At 57.3% G+C, this 20,529-nt stretch overlaps 4 protein-coding genes and 1 pseudogene across 4 annotated transcripts; 1 reads left to right on the top strand and 4 right to left on the bottom strand.

The window, feature by feature from the left end:
- Positions 1 to 5,610: 5,610 nt before the first annotated feature.
- LOC142054037 (feather keratin-like) lies at positions 5,611 to 5,919 on the bottom strand. Its single transcript, XM_075086236.1, has one exon. The coding sequence runs from the start codon at positions 5,917 to 5,919 to the stop codon at positions 5,611 to 5,613; it is 309 nt and encodes a 102-aa protein (XP_074942337.1).
- A 2,599-nt stretch (positions 5,920 to 8,518) lies between these two features.
- LOC142053822 (feather keratin 1-like) overlaps positions 8,519 to 20,529 on the top strand; it is a 104,421-nt pseudogene continuing 92,410 nt past the window's right edge.
- LOC142054036 (feather keratin-like) lies at positions 11,205 to 11,513 on the bottom strand. Its single transcript, XM_075086235.1, has one exon. The coding sequence runs from the start codon at positions 11,511 to 11,513 to the stop codon at positions 11,205 to 11,207; it is 309 nt and encodes a 102-aa protein (XP_074942336.1).
- On the bottom strand, positions 15,352 to 15,660 carry LOC142054035 (feather keratin-like). The gene has a single exon (XM_075086233.1). The coding sequence runs from the start codon at positions 15,658 to 15,660 to the stop codon at positions 15,352 to 15,354; it is 309 nt and encodes a 102-aa protein (XP_074942334.1).
- LOC142054034 (feather keratin-like) lies at positions 19,489 to 19,797 on the bottom strand. The gene has a single exon (XM_075086232.1). It carries the CDS (start codon positions 19,795 to 19,797, stop codon positions 19,489 to 19,491), a length of 309 nt encoding a protein of 102 aa, XP_074942333.1.

The following is a 20,529-nucleotide window of genomic DNA, read 5'->3' as shown; positions in this document are numbered from 1 at the left end:
TATCACCAATCACCAACAATTAATTGCTTAATGCTTCTGTTTATATGCTAACAGTCCTTATGGCACAGTAGGAGTGCCTATGGCAAAGTCTCGTGGTCGCGGCTTCTTCCCTTCGCCCAAAGGGAGGCTCTCAGCTAGTGCCTGCCGATGGTCATCTGTTGCTATCGCTGGTGTTTCCCTCTACGGCGGGCTTGACCCATCGGCTGGGGACCCAGAGAGTACCTTTTCTTGCACTGTCCGACGGGGCTGCAGTGGGGGAGCAATCCATTCCAATACAACTGTCTCCCCCGTTTTTATTTTGTGCTGTGTAAGAGCCGCCATAAGGTATTAGGTGCCGCAAAAGATGGTCAAGTCAATGGGGACGTCCGCAAGACGACGGTGTGTGGCACGCTCGGTAACTAGTTCTGCTATCTGTTGGAGAACTTGTCGCTGCTGCGCCGACACGTGCAGCGGTGTCGCGGGATCGGATCCTCTCAGTAGCGGGCGCAGCTGATTTAGCATTTCATTGGGAATGCCTACGACAGGACGTAGCCACTGCAGGTCGCCCAACAGCTTCTGGGCGTCGCGTAGAGTATGGAGTTCCAAATGTATTGTCAATTTCTGTGGACGAATGGCCGCATCAGTTATCTGCCACCCTAAGTATTTCCAAGGGCTCGTCTCCTGAACCTTTTCAGGGGCAACTACTAGGCCGCGAGACGCAAGCGCCTGGACTAACTCCTCTTTCTGTGTTTCAGAGAATGAGACCGCCTGTGCCAACAAAATATCGTCCATATAGTGGTATATCAGAGTCTCATTCCATCTGCGACGTAAAGGCTGCAGCGCATCATCCACATAGATTTGGCAAAGGGTGGGTGGGTTACGCATTCCTTGCGGTAACGCAGTCCATTCGAACCGTTGGGCAGGGCGCTCATGGTTCAAAGAAGGCAGGGTAAAGGCAAAACGCTGCTTATCCTTCTCGTGCAGCGCTATGGTAAAGAAACAGTCTTTCAAGTCTACGATGAGTAGATGCCAGCCTTCAGGTATCATGGCGGGGTTCGGCAAGCCTGGCTGTAACGCTTCCGCAGCGGAAACATCGCAGACGGGATGGCCCACGGGACATTGGGCGAGCCGTAGGAGTTTGCAAAGGTGCAAGGGCTGCCATAATTTGACTATGCGATGTCTGCGTATGCTCCTGCAAAGTTTTCCCTAATTCCTTCACTGCTTCTACTAACATAGCCTGTGGGCCCATCGGAACCTGTGCCATTCGCTCCAAGGCCTCTTCAATTGAAAAGGTCCCGGGAAGGGTAGCTAGGATGTTCCGGGTGGTAAGATTACTGTTTTGAATCGCACACTGTTTCAAAATGGACCCTCTCAGATATTCCGGAACACCTGCCGCCTGTATGGCATTGGCTACTCTGTCAATAAACAACCCAAACGCCTCTTCTCGACCCTGCTTGATTCCCATATATGACGGGATTCCACCTGGCTCTTTAAGCTGACTAAATGCCTGTCGTGCGAGTAACATCGCTTCTTTGGCTTTATCTGGGCCCATTACTGCTTGAGCCTCTAAATGGAGATATGGACCGAAGCCCATCAGTTCATCGACTGTTATTCCATATAGAGGATCACCTGGTTGTCTAACCGTAGCTACCGACCGCATACAAGCTGCTTGCCAATGCGCATTAAATAATAGCAGTTGATGCTGGGTAAGAATTAACTTCATGATACTTCGTATATCCCCCGGGAGTAAGATGTTGGTTCCCCAAATATAGTCTAACATTTGTTGCGTAGGTTCTCCTTTTACTCCTGACTCATTAACTGTAGCCCGCAACTGTAAGAGTAGCTTCCAATCTAAATTCTGGATACTGGCTACTAATCGGCCCTGTGCATCTGGTTGGTACAGCACGGGAAATGCCCCTACCTCGTCTAATAGTCTGGCAGCGACCTCTCGGTCTCCTTCATTGAGGGCGGCCTCTGCGATTTTCTGCCAGCACTGTTGGCGCTCCGACGCTATACCTGCTGCTCCCTGACTCGAATAAGAACTATCTCCACGGCTGCGCACCGGAGTAGCAGTAGCGTCCGGCCCCGGGCCTATTGCCCCGCATGTGTCTGTGCTCGGGTCAATACTCATCGCCCCTTGTGCCGCCTGATCTGTCGGCGGAGACTCCTCTCCCTCGCTCTCCAACGTGGAGCTTAAGCGAGACAGGTCCCAAGCGTCCCTAGAACTCTGCGGGATAACAATACTCCGCACAGAAGGGGGCAAGGGGCAGTCTGGAGCCGCTGGGGCCATTGGCTGTACTGGCGTACCCCCGGTGGGGGCTGTGCTGCTTAACCTTTCAGCGGCGGCGGCGGCAACGCGCTGCTCTGCCTCATGCATGGTCAGAGTATTCGTTACCGCCCGCCACGGCTTCATTAATTTCTTTGCCGCCTTTTCCTCGTTAATAACGGCATCAAACAATTTATCTCCTAGCTTTCTCCACTCCTCCTCCTCAAACACCGTGTTGGGGTCAGTAAAAATCCCCCTAAGTTCTCCATAGGCTAAGAGATCATTTAGCTCTTTCTTTAAATCTATACCCTCAATGCCCCGCTTTTCTAAAAAGCACTTGAGCAAATTATACGCCGCTTGTCTGTTCATACCTCACTCAGCGCGCTGTTGCAGCCTTTGCAGACTTCGGCGGCGCGTGGCAGGCGGGACAGCCTCTATAGGTGCTCCCGGGCGCGGGGAAAAACTCCCTTTCGCCTCCTGCGCTGCTACAGGACCGCTCCAAATCTCCGCCGACCGTGGCTGCCGGACTCCGCTATCGGGTCGCCGGGGTCCCTGTTCGGGCGCCAAATTGTCGCGCCATTCGTCGAGACGGAGGGAAGACGCAGTCGCTCAATATGAGTGATCAGCAAGCTTCGTTTATTGTCCTCTGGTTACACAATTTATACCATTCTTAATCAGCTCATACATATTGCAAAAGCTAAGCTCCTCATTGGTTAACAGCCTAAAGTTCATGTTCCGTTTTCTTACTTTGCTTCAGTGACTCCCCTACATATTTTCTTATCGCAAGTCCCTGGTTTCGTATCCTTTCCCATAGACTCCCCTACATATTTTCTTATCGCAAGTCCCTGGTTTCGTATCCTTTCTCATAAACAAGGGTAATTTGTCCTTGTCTCTGATTGGCTCCTAGACTAGCTGTTTTCGATACTTCTTGAGATCCTAATGAGTAATCATTTCTATGTTGGTATGCCCCTGTGCAGCTAGCCATTCTCCCACAGAAAAACTGCTGCGCAACAGGAGCCAGAGGAGAGGAGCGAGAATATGTGAGAGAAGCAACTCTACAGAGGGAAACAAAACAGCCGTACAGACCGGTTGTGTAGGGATGGATTCAGGAGGGCCAAGGTGTGGCTGGAGCTGAATTTGGTAAGGGATGCAAAGAATAACCAGAAGGGATTCTGTAAGTATGTCAACCAGTAAAGGAAGGTTAAAGAGAGCGTAACCCCCCCAAAGAACAAGAATGGTGACCTAGTATCTATCAAGAGATGAGGAGAAGGCTGAGGTACTCAACAGATTTCTGCCTCAGTCTTCACTGGAAGAAGACTTCACTGAAGACTTCAGTCTTTGCTGCTCCATCTGGACTATATGGACCGCAGGATGGGGACCAGGGGGGTAAAGCCCCTCCCACTGTAAGGGGAGATCAGGTTTGTGACCACCTGAGGAACCTGAATGCGGCTTTGAAGCATTCCCACAAATCCTGTCACTGGATCCCACGGAGAAGAACTCAGCACCTCCCTCGCCCCTTTTCCTGCTCCGGAAGCTGGAGAGAGCAATGAGGTTCTCCCTCAGCCTCCTTTTCTCCAAAGTAGACAAGCCCATTGTCCTTAGCCGCCCCTCACAGGACGGGCCTTCCAGCCTGTCACCAGCTTTGTTGCCCTCCTCTGCATGTATTCAAGGTCTTTCACATCCTTCTGAAGTGGTGGGGCCCAGAACTGCACACAGGACTTGAGGGGAGGCCACAGCAATCCTGCGTACAGCGGGATAATCACCTCCTGTAGGAAGATGGGTGTGCTGTGTTTGATGCACCCCAGTGTAGGGTTTGCCCCCTTGGCTGCCAGGGCACACCGCTGACTCCCCTCGAGCCTGCTGTCAGCCAGCACCCACAGACCCCTTCCTGCAGGGCTGCTCTCCAGTCACTCCTCTCCCAGTCTGGCCTTGTGTCCAGTGTTACTCCATGCCAGGTGCAGAAGCCGGCATTTGCACTGGTTAAATTTCGTGCCAGCGATGGTTGCCCAATGCTCCAGTCTCTCTAGATCCCTCTGCAAGGCCTCTTGTCCCTCAGGAGAGCCAACAGCACCTCCCACTTTGGTATCATCAGCAAACTTGATAATGGTGCCTTCAACTCCTTCATCCAGTGCATTGATAAAGATCTTGAACAGAATTGGTCCTAGAATGGAGCCCTGAGGAACACCACTGGCGACGGGTTGCAGCCCATAAGTAACCGCATTCACTGTCCCCCGCTTTGAGCCTTGCTGTTGAGCCAGCCCTTCACCCAGCGCAGCGTCTACCTGCTCATCTCACAGTTGGCCAACTGGTGCAGAAGGATGCTATGAGGGGCGCGATCAGAAGCCCTACTAAAATCCTGAAACACTACATCCACGGCCTTCCCTTCGTCCCTGTAGACAAGAGAGCTTATAATAAGAGGATAGGAAATTAGTCAGGTGGGACCTTCACTTAGTGACCCATGTTGTCTGGTCCTGATGATTTTTCTGCCTGTCCTTTAAAGGCATTCATCAACATCCAGTGGGAGCTTCTCCATAATTTTTGCAGGTGCTGAGGCTAGACTAACGGGACTCGAGTTTCCTGGGTCTTCCCTCACACCTCTTTTTAGAAATTGGAATGAGGTTGTCTAGATCTGAGTCAGCAAGAACCTCCCTCGACTCCCAAGAGCTGCCCAACTTGATCAGAGGTGAGTGTCTTGAGGGTTGTTGACTGTGCGAGTAGTGCTTGCTGGCGAGGAAGAGGAGGTGAGGCAGGCAGGGTATCTGTGTTTTTGAGTGGGAGGGTGCTGGTGTGCCTGTCAGGCAAGAGGCACTCCTGATATTGGCTGTGGTGGTACTATCTCTAGGGGAGGCCTTGTGACCCTGATCCACCCACCCCGGTGGCCTCTTCTGCATGGGGTTGGTGCTGGGTGAGGTTGGAGGAGTCTTGGAAGGAGAAGGAAGAGAAGACCTCACAGGTTGGGATGCAGGAGAACTTTATTGATGGAAAAATGAGTGAAGAGGCAGGAGCACCGAGTGGAAGGGAAGCAGTCTGAAGTGCGGGTAGCGTAACCGTCAGCTGAGGTGCTGTGTGTGAGAGACATTTTGCCAGCGAAGCAAGATTTAGAGGTCCATATTAGGAGTGGCACGCCAGAGGTTCCCGGTGGTCCTTAGCTTGTGAGAAAGTGGTTGCATCGGTGAGTACTGGAGATAGCAGAAGGGGCGATGCAAAGAGGGAAGTGGGAGAAGAGGAGGAGGTGCGTGGGCCGTGTGCCCAGGCAGGCTGGGTTGGCCCCTTCCCTGCTTCCTTGCTTGGTGCCTTGAGAGGAGGAGCTGTGAAGGGCAGGTCCACGTGGCAGCAAGAGCCTGGAGGTGCCACGTGAGGGGCCCTTAGCAGGGGTAGCAGCCCCTTATGCCACCGTAGCAGCCCAGGCCTCCAAAGCCATAGCCGTAGCCGAAGCGGCCGGAGGAGACGGGCACTCCCTGGGAGCCGAGGATGTTGCCCACGGCAGCCGATGAGGAGGATCCAACAGCGGTGTTCTGTGGGAAGGAGCTGAGGATGGGTCCTGGCAGGGTGACCTGCACGGTGGAGGGCTGGATGACGACGTGGGAGTCCTCGCACTGCCTGACACAGGGCTCGTTGCAGCTGTTAGCCAGCGGGGTGGGTCCGCAGGGGCGGCAGAGGTCGTAGCAGGCCATGTGTGTGGGCTGGAGGGTCCCTGGAAGAGAGGGTGTTGTGAAAGCGTGGGGGCGTGGGGGCGCGAGGGTCAATGTTGCAGGAGGGCGAGTGAGCGTGGAGGTGTGTTGTGTGTCTGTGGGGAGCGTGGCGGTGGGGAGGCATCAGGGCTGCTGAGTTGGGGGCAGAGCATGCTGGAAGAGCCGGATGAAGTGGGTCAGGAGAAGGAGGGGAAGGGGGTTCAGACTCACCTTGTTGACGATGGAGGAGAGTGTGTGAGGGAGAGTGTGTGAGGGAGAGAGGTGCTGGGCCGGCTTTTATGCTGGTCCCTGAGGGGCGGGACAGACTTTGTGCATGATGGTGTTTTGCAGCAAGTGGCTGTTACATGCCAGAGGCTGGGAGGTAATGAGGTGGGGTTTGGATTCCTTCCCGCAACGCTCCCTTTTCCTTTCCTGTCCTCCTGAGGACGTGTCCTCTTGACCCTGGCGGCAGCTTTATAAGTGAGAGTTAGTATTTGGTAGGAGTCGAATGGCAGGTGCATGTCAGGGCATTTGACAGACATGACGAAAAGATCACAGAGTTGTGGTATTGTCAGTGAGGTCATGCCATGGCACTCGTGTGGTGAGGTTTGTTGGCATGTTGTGAAGAGGGCTCCCCATTTCTTTGAAAGCCTGGGTGTCTTGTCAGGTTTTGAGGTGTGCCGGGTGTTAAGCGTTGCCCCTTTCATTGCATTTGCTCCGTGCCGGCCTTGCTGCCAGGTGACTAAGGTGTTTTTAGGCCTGGCGTTTCCCTTTCTGTGTGCTCTGTGTGTGCCTTGGTGCCCCACTTGCTTGTGAGGTTGTGATGTGTGAATTGTCTTTATATTGCAAGGTTTTGGCAGTGTCCTGGGGTCTGCAGGCAGATGTCCCTCTGCAGCCCATGGAGATTAACGGTGGAGCACATATGCACCTGCAGCCCCCGAAGGCCTCCTACCGGAGCAGGTGGATGCCCAATGGAGTCAGTGACCCCATGGAATGCCGTGCTGGAGCAGGCTCCTAGCAGGACCTGTGGCCCCGTGCAGAGAGGAGCCCACGCTGGAGCAGGTTTGCTGGCAAAGCTTGTGACCCTGTGGGGGACCCACGCTGGAGCACTCTCTTCCTGGGGGATGGCTCCCTGTCAAAGGCACCTAACGCTTGTAGCATTGTGAAGAACTGTACACTGTGGGAAGGATCCACGTTGGAGAAATTCATGGAGGACTGTCTCCATGAGAGGGACCCTGTGCTGGAGAAAGGGAAGCATGTGAGGAGTCCTCCCACTGAGGTTGTAGGAGCAGCAGAACCAACGTGTGATGAACTGACCACAACCCCCATTCCCCATCCCCCTGCGCTGCTTGGGGGAAGAGGTAGAGTAAATTAGGAGTAAAGTGAATCTTGGAAGAAGGGAGGGGTGGGGAAGGTGTTTTAGGTTTTGTCTATATTTGTCATTACTCTACTCTGACTTTTAGCAAAAAACTGCATTAATTTCCCCAAGGCAAGTCTGTTTTGCCCGTGATGGTAATTGCTGAGTGATCGCTCCCTGTCCTTATGTTGACTCAGGAGCCTTTTGTCATCTTCATTCCAGTTGAGGAAAGGGAGTGACAGAGCATCTTGGTAGTCATCTGGTGTCCAGCCCCGGCCATCCCCGCACTGAGGCCCATCTTCAGAGCTGAGCAGGGTGACAGGCTTGTTCGTGGGGCCGGTGCTCGGTGCCCCATGCTGTGCCTCAGGGTCCCCACAGTGAGGAGGATGGTGAGCGCAGTGCAGAGGGGTGGTGACTTGGGGTCCCCTGTAGAGGTGGTGCATGGCCCCTGAGGCAGGGAGGATGGTGGCCTGGAGACCACGTGCACTGTGGGACCCTGCAGCGCAGAGGGGATGGTGGCGTGGGGACCCCCTGGCAGGGATCATCTGGGGACCCCATAGCAAGGTGAGGCCATGGGCTAGGGGCTCCCACGTAGGCGGAATGGGGACCGTGCAGCCAGGCGGAGAGTGCAACCCTAGTCCAGCATTGGGTCAGCTGAGGACCCCACAGCAAGGTGACCTGGGCACCTTGGTTGTCCAGGGCCCTGGCACCAACAGGGGATGGGGACAGGAACACTGTGTGGGTGGTTCCTGGCTCCACTTTGTGAGAGAAGATGGTGTGCCAAGGACTGGAGGTGGTTGGGCTGGGGACAACAGCAAGGGGGGACCATGAAAGGGGACCCCACCCACGTGTCCCTGGCACCCCACAGCATGGGCAAGATGGGCAGGGTGCCTTCTTGAGGTACATATTGATGACAAATTTTTAGTTATAAGATCAGGGCATTTTCCCTCCACCTGACCCCTCTAAGTGCGCCAACTGCTTTTGCCTGAGGCCTTTGGTTCGGTTGTCAGCAGCATTTCTAGTCATTCAGCCCCTCATTCAGCCCCCGCCCCTCCCAGCAGCGGTTCTGGGGGCCGTTTGGTGAAGATGTTTGATTTCTTGTGCCCGACGTGTTGATTTTGGGGTCCTGACAGGAGCCTTCTGGAAACTTCCAGGATCTGCTGCAGCAGCTGGTGCCTGCCAGCCGCCGCCCGATTGGCAGGCTGTTAGGCACCCCCAGTGGGCAGGTTGTTAGCTGCGTCCTGATTGGCTGATGGCTGAGGGTGCTGAGGGAGCAGCTGGCTGTGGTGAGGGAAGGCTGCAGCGCGGGCGCCTGGCTGGTGAGCTCTGGGAGAGCTGGTGAGTCCCGTGAGAGGCCCAAGTATAGTGGGAGAGGCAGGCAGGCAGGGGATGCTTTCATGCCAAACCTTGAGGGGATGCTTCATGCCAAAGGCTTGCATGCCAAAGGCTTGCATGGCAAAGGGTTGAGGAAGCAGAATAGGCTGCCTAGCCTGGACTAGAAGAGTCCACTTGGAAGGGACCTAGAGTGATCCTCTAGCCCAACTGCCTGACCACTTCAGGGCTGACCAAAAGTTAAAGCATGTTATTAAGGGCATTGTCCAAATGCCTCTTAAGCACTGACAGGCTTGCGGCATCGACCACCTCTCTAGGAAGCCTGTCTGAGTGTTTGACCACCCTCCCAGGAATGTTTGCTAATGTCAATTCCGAAAGTCCCCTGATGTGGCTTTGAAGCATTCCCATCATTCCTCTCACTGGGTGCCAGGGAGAAGAGCTCAGCACCTCCCCGTGCCCCTCTCCTCCTCAGGAAGCTGTAGAGAGCAATGGGGTCGCCCCTCAGCCTCCTGTTCTCCAAACAGAACCTCTGATGGAGGATGCGGGGAACTACTGGCCAGCCACCTGACCTCAGTACCGGGGACGATTATGGAGCAGTTCATCCTGAGTGCGCTCACCAGGCATGTGCAGGACAACCAGGGATCAGGCCCAGCCAGCATGGCTTCATGGAAGCAGCCTCTTGCTGGACCTACCTGATCTCTTTCTTGACCAGGTGACCCGCCCAGTGGATGAGGGAGAGGCTGTGGATGTTATCTACCTGCACTTTGTTGAGGCCTTTGACCCTGTCTCCCACAGCATCCTCCTAGAGCAGCTGGAGGCTCATGGCTTAGACAGGTGGTCTCTTCACTGGGTAAAAAAGTGTCTGGATGGCCGAGCCCAGAGAGTTGTGGTGAATGGAACTGAATCCAGTTGGCGTCCAGTCACGAGCAGGGTTCCCCAGGGCTCAGTGTTGGGGCCAGGCTTGTTTAATATCTTTATCAGTGATTTGGTTGAGAGGATTGCGTATGCCCTCAGTGAGTTTGCAGACGACACCAAGTTGGGCGGGAGTGTTGATCTGTTTGAGGGTGGGAAGGCTCTGCAGAGGATTCTGGACAGGCTGGATCAATGCGCCGAGGCCAACTGTATGAGCTTAACAAGGCCAAGTGCTGGGTCCTACACTTGCGTCACAAGAACCGTATGAAACGCTCCAGGCTTGGGGAAGAGTGTCTGGAAAGCTGCGTGTCGGACAAGGCCCTGGGGGTGCTGGCTGACAGCCGTCTGAGCATGAGCCAGCAGTGTGGCTGGGTGACCAAGAAGGCCAACATAATCTGGGCTTGTGTCAGGAATAGTGTGTCCAGCAGGAGCAGGGCAGGGATTGTGCCCCTGTGCTCGGCACTGGTGAGGCCGCAACTCGAATGCTGGGCTCAGGTTTGGGCTCCGTGGGACAAGAAGGACCTTGAGGTGCTGGGGTTTGTCCAGAGAAGGGCAATGGAGCCAGGGAAGGGTCTGGAGAGCAAGCGTGACAGGAAGGGGAAGTTAGGAAAAATGTATTACTGAAAGAGTGGTCAGGCATTGGAAGAGGCTGCCCAGAGAGGTGGTGGAGTCACCATCGCTGGAGGTGTTTAAAAAAAGTGTAGGCGTGGCACTTCAGGGCATGGTTTAGGAGGCCTGGGGGTGTTGGGTTGACAGTTGGAATTGGTGATCTTAGAGGGCTTTTCCAACCTTAATGATTCTATTCTAGAATTCCTTGAAGGGTTGCGCACCAGAGGCTTGTGATGAGTGGCAGGACAAGAGGCCCACGGCACAAGTGGAATTCCATGGGCAAAGAAGGCAAGCCTTCTTCAGTGTGAGGGTGGTCAAAGAGTGGAAGAGGTGCTGGAGTCTCCATCCTTGGAGATAGTGGACACGTGAGTGGCCATGGTCCTGGACAACCTGCTCCAGCCAGCCCGTCTTGTAAAGTGCTTATGTCATATTCCAGCAGCCCCCAGGTGCCAGTCTGTGCTGTTGCTGGTTGTGGTGTTCATAGGAGAGGCCTTGTGGCCCTTTCTCACTCACGGTGACGGCCTGTACAGACTTATCTTTGTGCCAGCTGGCACAATTCCTAGGACAGGTCTTGTGACCCTTTTCCACCCACCCCAAAGGCAACTTGAGGCCTGGTTTTGTGCTGGGTCAGGTTGGAGGAGCCTTGGGTGAAGAAGGGAAGAGGAGGCATCTCAGGCTGGGATGAGGAGAACTTTATTGTTGGAAAAAAAGAGAGTGAAGAGGCAGGAGCACCGAGTGGAAGGGAAGTGGTCTGAGGTGCAAGTAGATCGACCACCAGCCGTGGTCCCGTGTGTGAGAGACATTTTACCAGAGAAGCAAGATTTTCGAGCCTTGCACACCGGAGGTTCCCGGTGGTCCTTATCTTGTGAGCAAGTGATTGCATCGGTGAGTACAGGAGATAACAGAAGGGGCGATGCAAAAAAGGGAGTAGGACAAGACGAGGAGGTGTGTGGGTCATGTAGTCAGGCAGGCTGGGTTGGCCCCTTCCCTGCTTCCTTGCTTGGTGCCTTGAGAGGAGGAGCTGTGGAGGGCAGGTCCACGTGGCAGCAAGAGCCTGGAGGTGCCACGTGAGGGGCCCTTAGCAGGGGTAGCAGCCCCTTATGCCACCGTAGCAGCCCAGGCCTCCAAAGCCATAGCCGTAGCCGAAGCGGCCGGAAGAGACGGGCACTCCCTGGGAGCCGAGGACGTTGCCCACGGCAGCCGATGAAGAGGATCCAACAGCAGTGTTCTGTGGGAAGGAGCTGAGGATGGGTCCTGGCAGGGTGACCTGCACGGTGGAGGGCTGGATGACGACGTGGGAGTCCTCGCACTGCCTGACACAGGGCTCGTTGCAGCTGTTAGCCAGCGGGGTGGGTCCACAGGGGCGGCAGAGGTCGTAGCAGGCCATGTGTGTGGGCTGGAAGGTCCCTGGAAGAGAGGGTGTTGAGAAAGCGTAGGGGCGTGCGGGTGCGAGGGGTGGTGTTGCAGGAGGGCGAGTGAGCGTGGAGGTGTGTTGTGTGTCTGTGGGGAGCGTGGCGGTGAGGAGGCGTCAGGGCTGCTGAGTTGGGGGCAGAGCATGCTGGAAGAGCTGGGCCAGGTGGGGCAGGGGAAGAAGTGGAAGAAGGGGAAGGAGGGGAAGGAGGGGAAGGGGGTTCAGTCTCACCTTGTTGACGTTGGAGGAGAAGGCACGAGGAGAAGTGTGTGAGGGAGAGGCGTGCTGGGCCGGCTTTTATACTGGTCGCCGAGTGCCCGAGGTGTAAGAAAGCCTTGGCACATGACGGCATTTTGCAGCAAGCGGCTGTTGCATGCCACAGTCATGCAGGTCATGAGGTGGGGGCGTGTTTTCCTTCTGCAATTGTGCACTTTCATGTCCTCTTCTTGAGGACGTGTGCCCTTGGCCCTGGCGGCAGCTTTTAAGTGAGACTATTAGAGGCCAAAGGCTTGGTTTGATGGCGCGTGTCAGGGCAGGCAGCATACGCGACCAAAGCATTGGAGAGGTGGGGTGTCGTCAGTGAGGTCATGCCATGGCACTCATGTGGTGTGGTTTGCCTGTGCATTGTGAAGCGGGGGCCCCCTTTCCTCGCAGCCGTGGAAGGCTGGTCTCTTCTTTGAGGCGTGCCAGGCATGAGGCGCTGCCCCTTCCATGGCACTTGGTCCCTGCTGGCCTTGCTGCCAGGTGACTGAGGCTGTCTTTAGGCCTGGCCTAAAGCCACAGCTGGGTGTGCTCTGCACGTGCCTTGGTGCCCCTCTTGCTTGTGAGGTTGTAGGTGGGAGAAAGGAGGCTGCCTGTTTGCTGTTGCAGCCCCTCGGTGCCGTCCGTGGGGGTGTGAGTGGGAGCAGGCAGAGGAGGGCGGCTTGCGGGAGCAGGATGTTGCCCTGGCAGCCCACGTCCAGAGCTGGCAAGCCCTGTGGTGGGGGGAGCCCTGCCACCCTCCCCAAAGGCTTGTGTTGGCCCCTCCGTAGCGCTTCCCATAGCTGGGCCTCGTCTGTTTGATGCAGCCTGGTCTCTGGCGTGACTCCGTGCTTGCTCTGGGTAGCCTCGCAAGGGCAAGTGAGTTTGTGGAGAGCCCGAGAGTGTGGCGAGAGGCAGAGGGTGAGCTGGAGCGGCCGGCAGGTGAGCCTGGTGACGCAGGGCCTTTGGGATCTGCCTTTGGGGTGAGGCCACTTCTCTGCACAGTGTTTGACGGGCAGAAAGAGGATTTGGAGACTGCAGCAGGCACTGGAGGCGAGCATGCTGTATGTGGGTGCAGAGTCAAGGCCCGGGAGGTGGTGGCTACACGCCGAAGAGTTGAGGTCTGGCAAGGCCTGCCCCATTGAGCCGAGGTGAGTGTTTAGCAGGCTCTTTGTCAGGTGAGCAGTGCCTCTTGCTGAGGATGATGAAGGAGTGCTGTGCGTCTGGAGGTAAGCAAGTGTGTGGGACCTGAGGCCTTGTAGCTGCGACTGCTGAGGGAGCTGTCTCATGTCCTCGGGAGGCCACTCTCCATGACCTTGTGAAGGTCATGGTGCCTGGGGGCGTTTTGTGATGGCTGGAAGAGAGCTGCCAGCCCTTCTATTGTGAAGAAGACCCGGAGGGACGATCTGGGTAAGAAGAGGTTGCCTAGGCTGACCTAGTTTCCAAGAAAGGGGGATGGAGGAAATGGTCCTGGAGAGCACTGCCAAGCCCAGCAAGGACAAGCAGGCGATGGAGAGTCATCGGCGTGGATTTACGAAGGGGAAGTCGTGCTTGACTGACCTCCGTGTTTTCTCCGTTGAAGTGACTAGCTTTGTGGATGACGAGAGAGTCGTGGCTGGTGTTTACCTTGACCTTTCAGTGAAGCCTGTGACACTTTCTCCTGTTGCATGCTCCTAGACAAGCGGAGAAATGCCGGCTTGTGTAAGTGGAGGGAGACCACAGGATGCGCAAGGGGTTGAAGGGCTGGTCCCAGAGGCTTGTGGCGAGCGGCCCAAAGTGCAGATGGAGGCAAGTCTCAGTTGGTGTAGCCCAGGACTCGGGTGCGTGAGGCCAACCCTGTCCAAGAGCCTCATCGATGAGGTGGGCCCGGGGACGGAGCGCCCCCTCGGCAAGTTGGCAAATGATGCAAAATCTGGAGGAGCGGCTGCGGCACCGGATGGTTTGACAGTATTGCCAGGGAGCTGGAGAGGCTGGAGAACGGGGCAGAGAGGAATCTCCGGAAGGTCAAGAGGGGGAAGTGCCAAGTCCTGCGTCTGGGGACGAGGAGAGGCTGGGGGCCGAGGAGCTGGAAAGCAGCTTTGCTGAGCACGACTTTGTGGTGCTGGCAGAGGAAAAGCTGACTGCGAAGCAGCAATGCAGCCTTGTGGCACAAGAGGCCAGGAGTCCCCCGGGGTGGTGTTGGGAAGAGCATTGCCAGCAGGTCGGTGAAAGTGATCTTGCTCTCTCTTCAGCACTGGTGAGGCCCCGTGGGGAGTCGTGTCTCCAGTGGAGGGCTTTCCAGCGGAAGAAAGACATGGCCTTAGAGGAGCGAGTCGAGTGCAAGGCCACCAAGAGGCTGAAGGGCCTGGAGCATCCTTCCTGTGAGGAGAAGCTGAGAGAGCTGGGAGGTTTTTCAGCCAGAAAGCAAGGCCGTGCAGGGGAGATGTCCTCAATGTGTCTGAATCCCAGATGGGAGGACTGCATTCCCCCTCCTCGGGAACGAGGCCAGGGGACTCAGCCTCTTCTCATGGGTGCCCACGGCCAGGGCAAGGGCAAATGGAGAAAGGGGAAAAGACGTGCCATTTCCTTGGAAGAGAAGGCAAGCCTTTTTCCGTGTGAGGGTGGGGAAGCAGTGGAGCCGCTTGCGCAGAGAGGCGTGGCAGTCCCCGTCCTTGGGGATCCTGTAAACCTGACTGCACACGGTCGAGGACAGCATGCTCGAGCTGACTCTGCTCACGTTGAGAGCTGCATGATGTCCAGAGGTTCCTTGCGCACTCAGGGATTCTGTTGGCTGTGCTTCTGGTTGCTGTGATGGCCAGAGAGGCTTGCGGGGGAAGGGAGTTGGCAAAGTGCATGCTGCCCTGGGGAGCTGCTGTCAGAGGCATGGGTAGAATGCATTGGAACGTTCAAAGCTATGTTTAGGCAAGTGAAGGGCTTGTATGGTGGGGTGGAAGCCCCCGCTGTGCTGCTCTGTTGTGGTGGCGGTGGCGGTGTTGCTGGGGCCACACTTGTTAAGCAAAGTCTCGTAGCCCTTTTCCACCCACCCCGCTGGCCTCTTGAGCCCTGGCTTTGTACTGGGTGAGGTCGGAGGAACCTTGGGAGAAGGAGGGAAGAGGAGACCTCACAGGCTGGGATGCAGGTGAACTTTATTGATGGACAAAAGAGAGCAAAAAGGCAGGAGCACCAAGTGGAAGGGAAGCGGTCTGAGGTGCAAGTCTAGCGACCATCAGCTGAGGTGCCGTGTGCGAGAGAGGACCTTGCCAGAGCAGCAAGAACTTCCTGCCGCACAGTGGGAGCGGTACGCCGGAGGTCCCCGGTTGTCTATGGCTTGTGAGAAAGTGATTGCAGCGGGCAGTACTGGAGACAGTAGAAGGGGCGATGCAAAGAAGGAAGTGGGAGAGGAGGAGGAGATGCGTGGGCCATGTGTCCAGGCAGGCTGGGTTGGCCCCTTCCCTGCTTCCTTGCTTGGTGCCTTGAGAGGAGGAGCCGTGGAGGGCAGGTCCACATGGCAGCAAGAGCCCGGAGGTGCGTCCTCAGTCCATGCCCTGGCTTGCAGGGTGCGTGCTGTTGGTATCAGGGGTGGTGGGCAGGGCCCTTAGCAGGGGTAGCAGCCCCTTATGCCGCCGTAGCAGCCCAGGCCTCCAAAGCCATAGCCGTAGCCGAAGCGGCCGGAAGAGACGGGCACTCCCTGGGAGCCGAGGACGTTGCCCACGGCAGCCGATGAGGAGGAGCCGACGGCGGTGTTCTGGGGGAAGGAGCTGAGGATGGGTCCTGGCAGGGTGACCAGCACGGCGGGAGGCTGGATGACGACGCGGGACTCCTCGCACTGCCTGACACAGGGCTCGTTGCAGCTGTTAGCCAGCGGGGTGGGTCCGCAGGGGCGGCAGAGGTCGTAGCAGGCCATGTGTGTGGGCTGGAGGGTCCCTGGAAGAGAGGGTGTTGAGAAAGCGTAGGGGCGTGGGGGTGCGAGGGGTGGTGTTGCAGGAGGGCGAGTGAGCATGGAGGTGTGTTGTGTGTCTGTGGGGAGCGTGGTGGTGAGGAGGCGTCAGGGCTGCTGAGTTGGGGGCACAGCGTGCTGGAAGAGCCGGGCCAGGTGGGGCAGGGGAAGAAGGGGAAGAAGGGGAAGGAGGGGAAGGGGGTTCAGGCTCACCTTGTTGACGTTGGCGGAGAAGGCACGAGGAGAAGTGTGTGAGGGAGAGAGGTGCTGGGCCGGCTTTTATACTGGTCGCCGAGTGCCCGAGGTGGTAAGAAAGCCTTGGCACATGACGGCATTTTGCAGCAAGCGGCTGTTGCATGCCACAGTCATGCAGGTCATGAAGTGGGGCGTGTTTTCCTTCTGCAATTGTGACCTTTCATGTCCTCTTCTTGAGGAGGTATGCCCTTGGCCCTGGCGGCAGCTTTTAAGTGAGACTATTAGAGGCCAAAGGCTTGGTTTGATGGCGCGTGTCAGGGCAGGCAGCATACGCGACCAAAGCGTTGGAGAGGTGGGGTGTCGTCAGTGAGGTCATGCCATGGCACTCATGTGGTGTGGTTTGCCTGTGCATTGTGAAGCGGGGGCCCCCTTTCCTCGCAGCCGTGGAAGGCTGGTCTCTTCTTTGAGGCGTGCCAGGCATGAGGCGCTGCCCCTTCCATGGCACTTGGTCCCTGCTGGCCTTGCTGCCAGGTGACTGAGGCTGTCTTTAGGCCTGGCCTAAAGCCACAGCTGGGTGTGCTCTGCACGTGTCTTGGTGCCCCTCTTGCTTGTGAGGTTGTAGGTGGGAGAAAGGAGGCTGCCTGTTTGTGGTTGTGGCCCCTCGGTGCCGTCCGTGGGGGTGTGAGTGGGAGCAGGCAGAGGAGGGCGGCTTGCGGGAGCAGGATGTTGCCCTGGCAGCCCACGTCCAGAGTTGGCAAGCCCTGTGGTGGGGCGAGCCCTGCCACCCTCCCCAAGGGCTTGTGTGGCCCCTCCGTAGCGCTTCCCATAGCTGGGCCTGGTCTGTTTGATGCAGCCTGGTCTCTGGCGTGACTCCGTGCTTGCTCTGGGTAGCCTCGCAAGGGCAAGTGAGTTTGTGGAGAGCCCGGGAGTGTGGCGAGAGGCAGAGGGTGAGCTGGAGCGGCCGGCAGGTGAGCCTGGTGACGCAGGGCCTTTGGGGTCTGCCTTTGGGGTGAGGCCACTTCTCTGCACAGTGTTTGACGGGCAGAAAGAGGATTTGGAGACTGCAGCAGGCACTGGAGGCGAGCATGCTGTATGTGGGTGCAGAGTCAAGGCCCGGGAGGTGGTGGCTACACGCCGAAGAGTTGAGGTCTGGCAAGGCCTGCCCCATTGAGCCGAGGTGAGTGTTTAGCAGGCTCTTTGTCAGGTGAGCAGTGCCTCTTGCTGAGGATGATGAAGGAGTGCCGTGCGTCTGGAGGTAAGCAAGTGTGTGGGACCTGAGGCCTTGTAGCTGCGACTGCTGAGGGAGCTGTCTCATGTCCTCGGGAGGCCACTCTCCATGACCTTGTGAAGGTCATGGTGCCTGGGGGCGTTTTGTGATGGCTGGAAGAGAGCTGCCAGCCCTTCTATTGTGAAGAAGACCCGGAGGGACGATCTGGGTAAGAAGAGGTTGCCTAGGCTGACCTAGTTTCCAAGAAAGGGGGATGGAGGAAATGGTCCTGGAGAGCACTGCCAAGCCCAGCAAGGACAAGCAGGCGATGGAGAGTCATCGGCGTGGATTTACGAAGGGGAAGTCGTGCTTGACTGACCTCCGTGTTTTCTCCGTTGAAGTGACTAGCTTTGTGGATGACGAGAGAGTCGTGGCTGGTGTTTACCTTGACCTTTCAGTGAAGCATTTGACACTTTCTCCCGTTGCACGCTCCTAGACAAGCGGAGAAATGCCGGCTTGTGTAAGTGGAGGGAGACCACAGGATGCGCAAGGGGTTGAAGGGCTGGTCCCAGAGGCTTGTGGCGAGCGGCCCAAAGTGCAGATGGAGGCAAGTCTCAGGTGGTGTAGCCCAGGACTCGGGTGCGTGAGGCCAACCCTGTCCAAGAGCCTCATCGATGAGGTGGGCCCGGGGACGGAGCGCCCCCTCGGCAAGTTGGCAAATGATGCAAAATCTGGAGGAGCGGCTGCGGCACCGGATGGTTTGACAGTATTGCCAGGGAGCTGGAGAGGCTGGAGAACGGGGCAGAGAGGAATCTCCGGAAGGTCAAGAGGGGGAAGTGCCAAGTCCTGCATCTGGGGACGAGGAGAGGCTGGGGGCCGAGGAGCTGGAAAGCAGCTTTGCTGAGCACGACTTTGTGGTGCTGGCAGAGGAAAAGCTGACTGCGAAGCAGCAATGCAGCCTTGTGGCACAAGAGGCCAGGAGTCCCCCGGGGTGGCGTTGGGAAGAGCATTGCCAGCAGGTCGGTGAAAGTGATCTTGCTCTCTCTTCAGCACTGGTGAGGCCCCGTGGGGAGTCGTGTCTCCAGTGGAGGGCTTTCCAGCGGAAGAAAGACATGGCCTTAGAGGAGCGAGTCGAGTGCAAGGCCACCAAGAGGCTGAAGGGCCTAGAGCATCCTTCCTGTGAGGAGAAGCTGAGAGAGCTGGGAGGTTTTTCAGCCAGAAAGCAAGGCCGTGCAGGGGAGATGTCCTCAATGTGTCTGAATCCCAGATGGGAGGACTGCATTCCCCCTCCTCGGGAACGAGGCCAGGGGACTCAGCCTCTTCTCATGGGTGCCCACGGCCAGGGCAAGGGCAAATGGAGAAAGGGGAAAAGACGTGCCATTTCCTTGGAAGAGAAGGCAAGCCTTTTTCCGTGTGAGGGTGGGGAAGCAGTGGAGCCGCTTGCGCAGAGAGGTGTGGCAGTCCCCGTCCTTGGGGATCCTGAAAACCTGACTGCGCACGGTCGAGGACAGCATGCTCGAGCTGACTCTGCTCACGTTGAGAGCTGCATGATGTCCAGAGGTTCCTTGCGCACTCAGGGATTCTGTTGGCTGTGCTTCTGGTTGCTGTGATGGCCAGAGAGGCTTGCGGGGGAAGGGAGTTGGCGAAGTGCATGCTGCCCTGGGGAGCTGCTGTCAGAGGCATGGGTAGAATGCATTGGAACGTTCAAAGCTATGTTTAGGCAAGTGAAGGGCTTGTATGGTGGGGTGGAAGCCCCCGCTGTGCTGCTCTGTTGTGGTGGCGGTGGCGGTGTTGCTGGGGCCACACTTGTTAAGCAAAGTCTCGTAGCCCTTTTCCACCCACCCCGCTGGCCTCTTGAGCCCTGGCTTTGTACTGGGTGAGGTTGGAGGAACCTTGGGAGAAGGAGGAAAGAGGAGACCTCACAGGCTGGGATGCAGGAGAACTTTATTGATGGACAAAAGAGAGCAAAAAGGCAGGAGCACCAAGTGGAAGGGAAGCGGTCTGAGGTGCAAGTCTAGCGACCATCAGCTGAGGTGCCGTGTGCGAGAGAGGACCTTGCCAGAGCAGCAAGAACTTCCTGCCGCACAGTGGGAGCGGTACGCCGGAGGTCCCCGGTGGTCTATGGCTTGTGAGAAAGTGATTGCAGCGGGCAGTACTGGAGATAGCAGAAGGGGCGATGCAAGGAAGGAAGTGGGAGAGGAGGAGGAGATGCGTGGGCCATGTGTCCAGGCAGGCTGGGTTGGCCCCTTCCCTGCTTCCTTGCTTGGTGCCTTGAGAGGAGGAGCCGTGGAGGGCAGGTCCACATGGCAGCAAGAGCCCGGAGGTGCGTCCTCAGTCCATGCCCTGGCTTGCAGGGTGCGTGCTGTTGGTATCAGGGGTGGTGGGCAGGGCCCTTAGCAGGGGTAGCAGCCCCTTATGCCGCCGTAGCAGCCCAGGCCTCCAAAGCCATAGCCGTAGCCGAAGCGGCCGGAGGAGACGGGCACTCCCTGGGAGCCGAGGACGTTGCCCACGGCAGCCGATGAGGAGGAGCCGACGGCGGTGCTCTGGGGGAAGGAGCTGAGGATGGGTCCTGGCAGGGTGACCAGCACGGCGGGAGGCTGGATGACGACGCGGGACTCCTCGCACTGCCTGACACAGGGCTCGTTGCAGCTGTTAGCCAGCGGGGTGGGTCCGCAGGGGCGGCAGAGGTCGTAGCAGGCCATGTGTGTGGGCTGGAGGGTCCCTGGAAGAGAGGGTGTTGAGAAAGCGTAGGGGCGTGGGGGTGCGAGGGGTGGTGTTGCAGGAGGGCGAGTGAGCATGGAGGTGTGTTGTGTGTCTGTGGGGAGCGTGGCGGTGAGGAGGCGTCAGGGCTGCTGAGTTGGGGGCACAGCGTGCTGGAAGAGCCGGGCCAGGTGGGGCAGGGGAAGAAGGGGAAGAAGGGGAAGGAGGGGAAGGAGGGGAAGGGGGTTCAGGCTCACCTTGTTGACGTTGGCGGAGAAGGCACGAGGAGAAGTGTGTGATGGAGAGACGTGCTGGGCCGGCTTTTATACTGGTCGCCGAGTGTCCATGGTTGTAAGAAAGCCTTGGCACATGACGGCATTTTGCAGCAAGCGGCTGTTGCATGCCACAGTCATGCAGGTCATGAGGTGGGGCGTGTTTTCCTTCTGCAATTGTGCACTTTCATGTCCTCTTCTTGAGGACGTGTGCCCTTGGCCCTGGCGGCAGCTTTTAAGTGAGACTATTAGAGGCCAAAGGCTTGGTTTGATGGCGCGTGTCAGGGCAGGCAGCATACGCGACCAAAGCGTTGGAGAGGTGGGGTGTCGTCAGTGAGGTCATGCCATGGCACTCATGTGGTGTGGTTTGCCTGTGCATTGTGAAGCGGGGGCCCCCTTTCCTCGCAGCTGTGGAAGGCTGGTCTCTTCTTTGAGGCGTGCCAGGCATGAGGCGCTGCCCCT

The sequence above is a fragment of the Phalacrocorax aristotelis genome, chromosome 2 (genome assembly GCF_949628215.1).
Source record: "Phalacrocorax aristotelis chromosome 2, bGulAri2.1, whole genome shotgun sequence".
NCBI lineage: Eukaryota > Metazoa > Chordata > Aves > Suliformes > Phalacrocoracidae > Phalacrocorax > Phalacrocorax aristotelis.
This window is presented reverse-complemented; position numbering and strand designations above follow the sequence as displayed.

Excerpts from the sequence above, each read along its gene's own strand:
- LOC142054037 (XM_075086236.1), bottom strand. The coding sequence starts at position 5,919 with ATGGCCTGCTACGACCTCTGCCGCCCCTGCGGACCCACCCCGCTGGCT.
- LOC142054036 (XM_075086235.1), bottom strand. The coding sequence starts at position 11,513 with ATGGCCTGCTACGACCTCTGCCGCCCCTGTGGACCCACCCCGCTGGCT.
- LOC142054035 (XM_075086233.1), bottom strand. The coding sequence starts at position 15,660 with ATGGCCTGCTACGACCTCTGCCGCCCCTGCGGACCCACCCCGCTGGCT.
- LOC142054034 (XM_075086232.1), bottom strand. The coding sequence starts at position 19,797 with ATGGCCTGCTACGACCTCTGCCGCCCCTGCGGACCCACCCCGCTGGCT.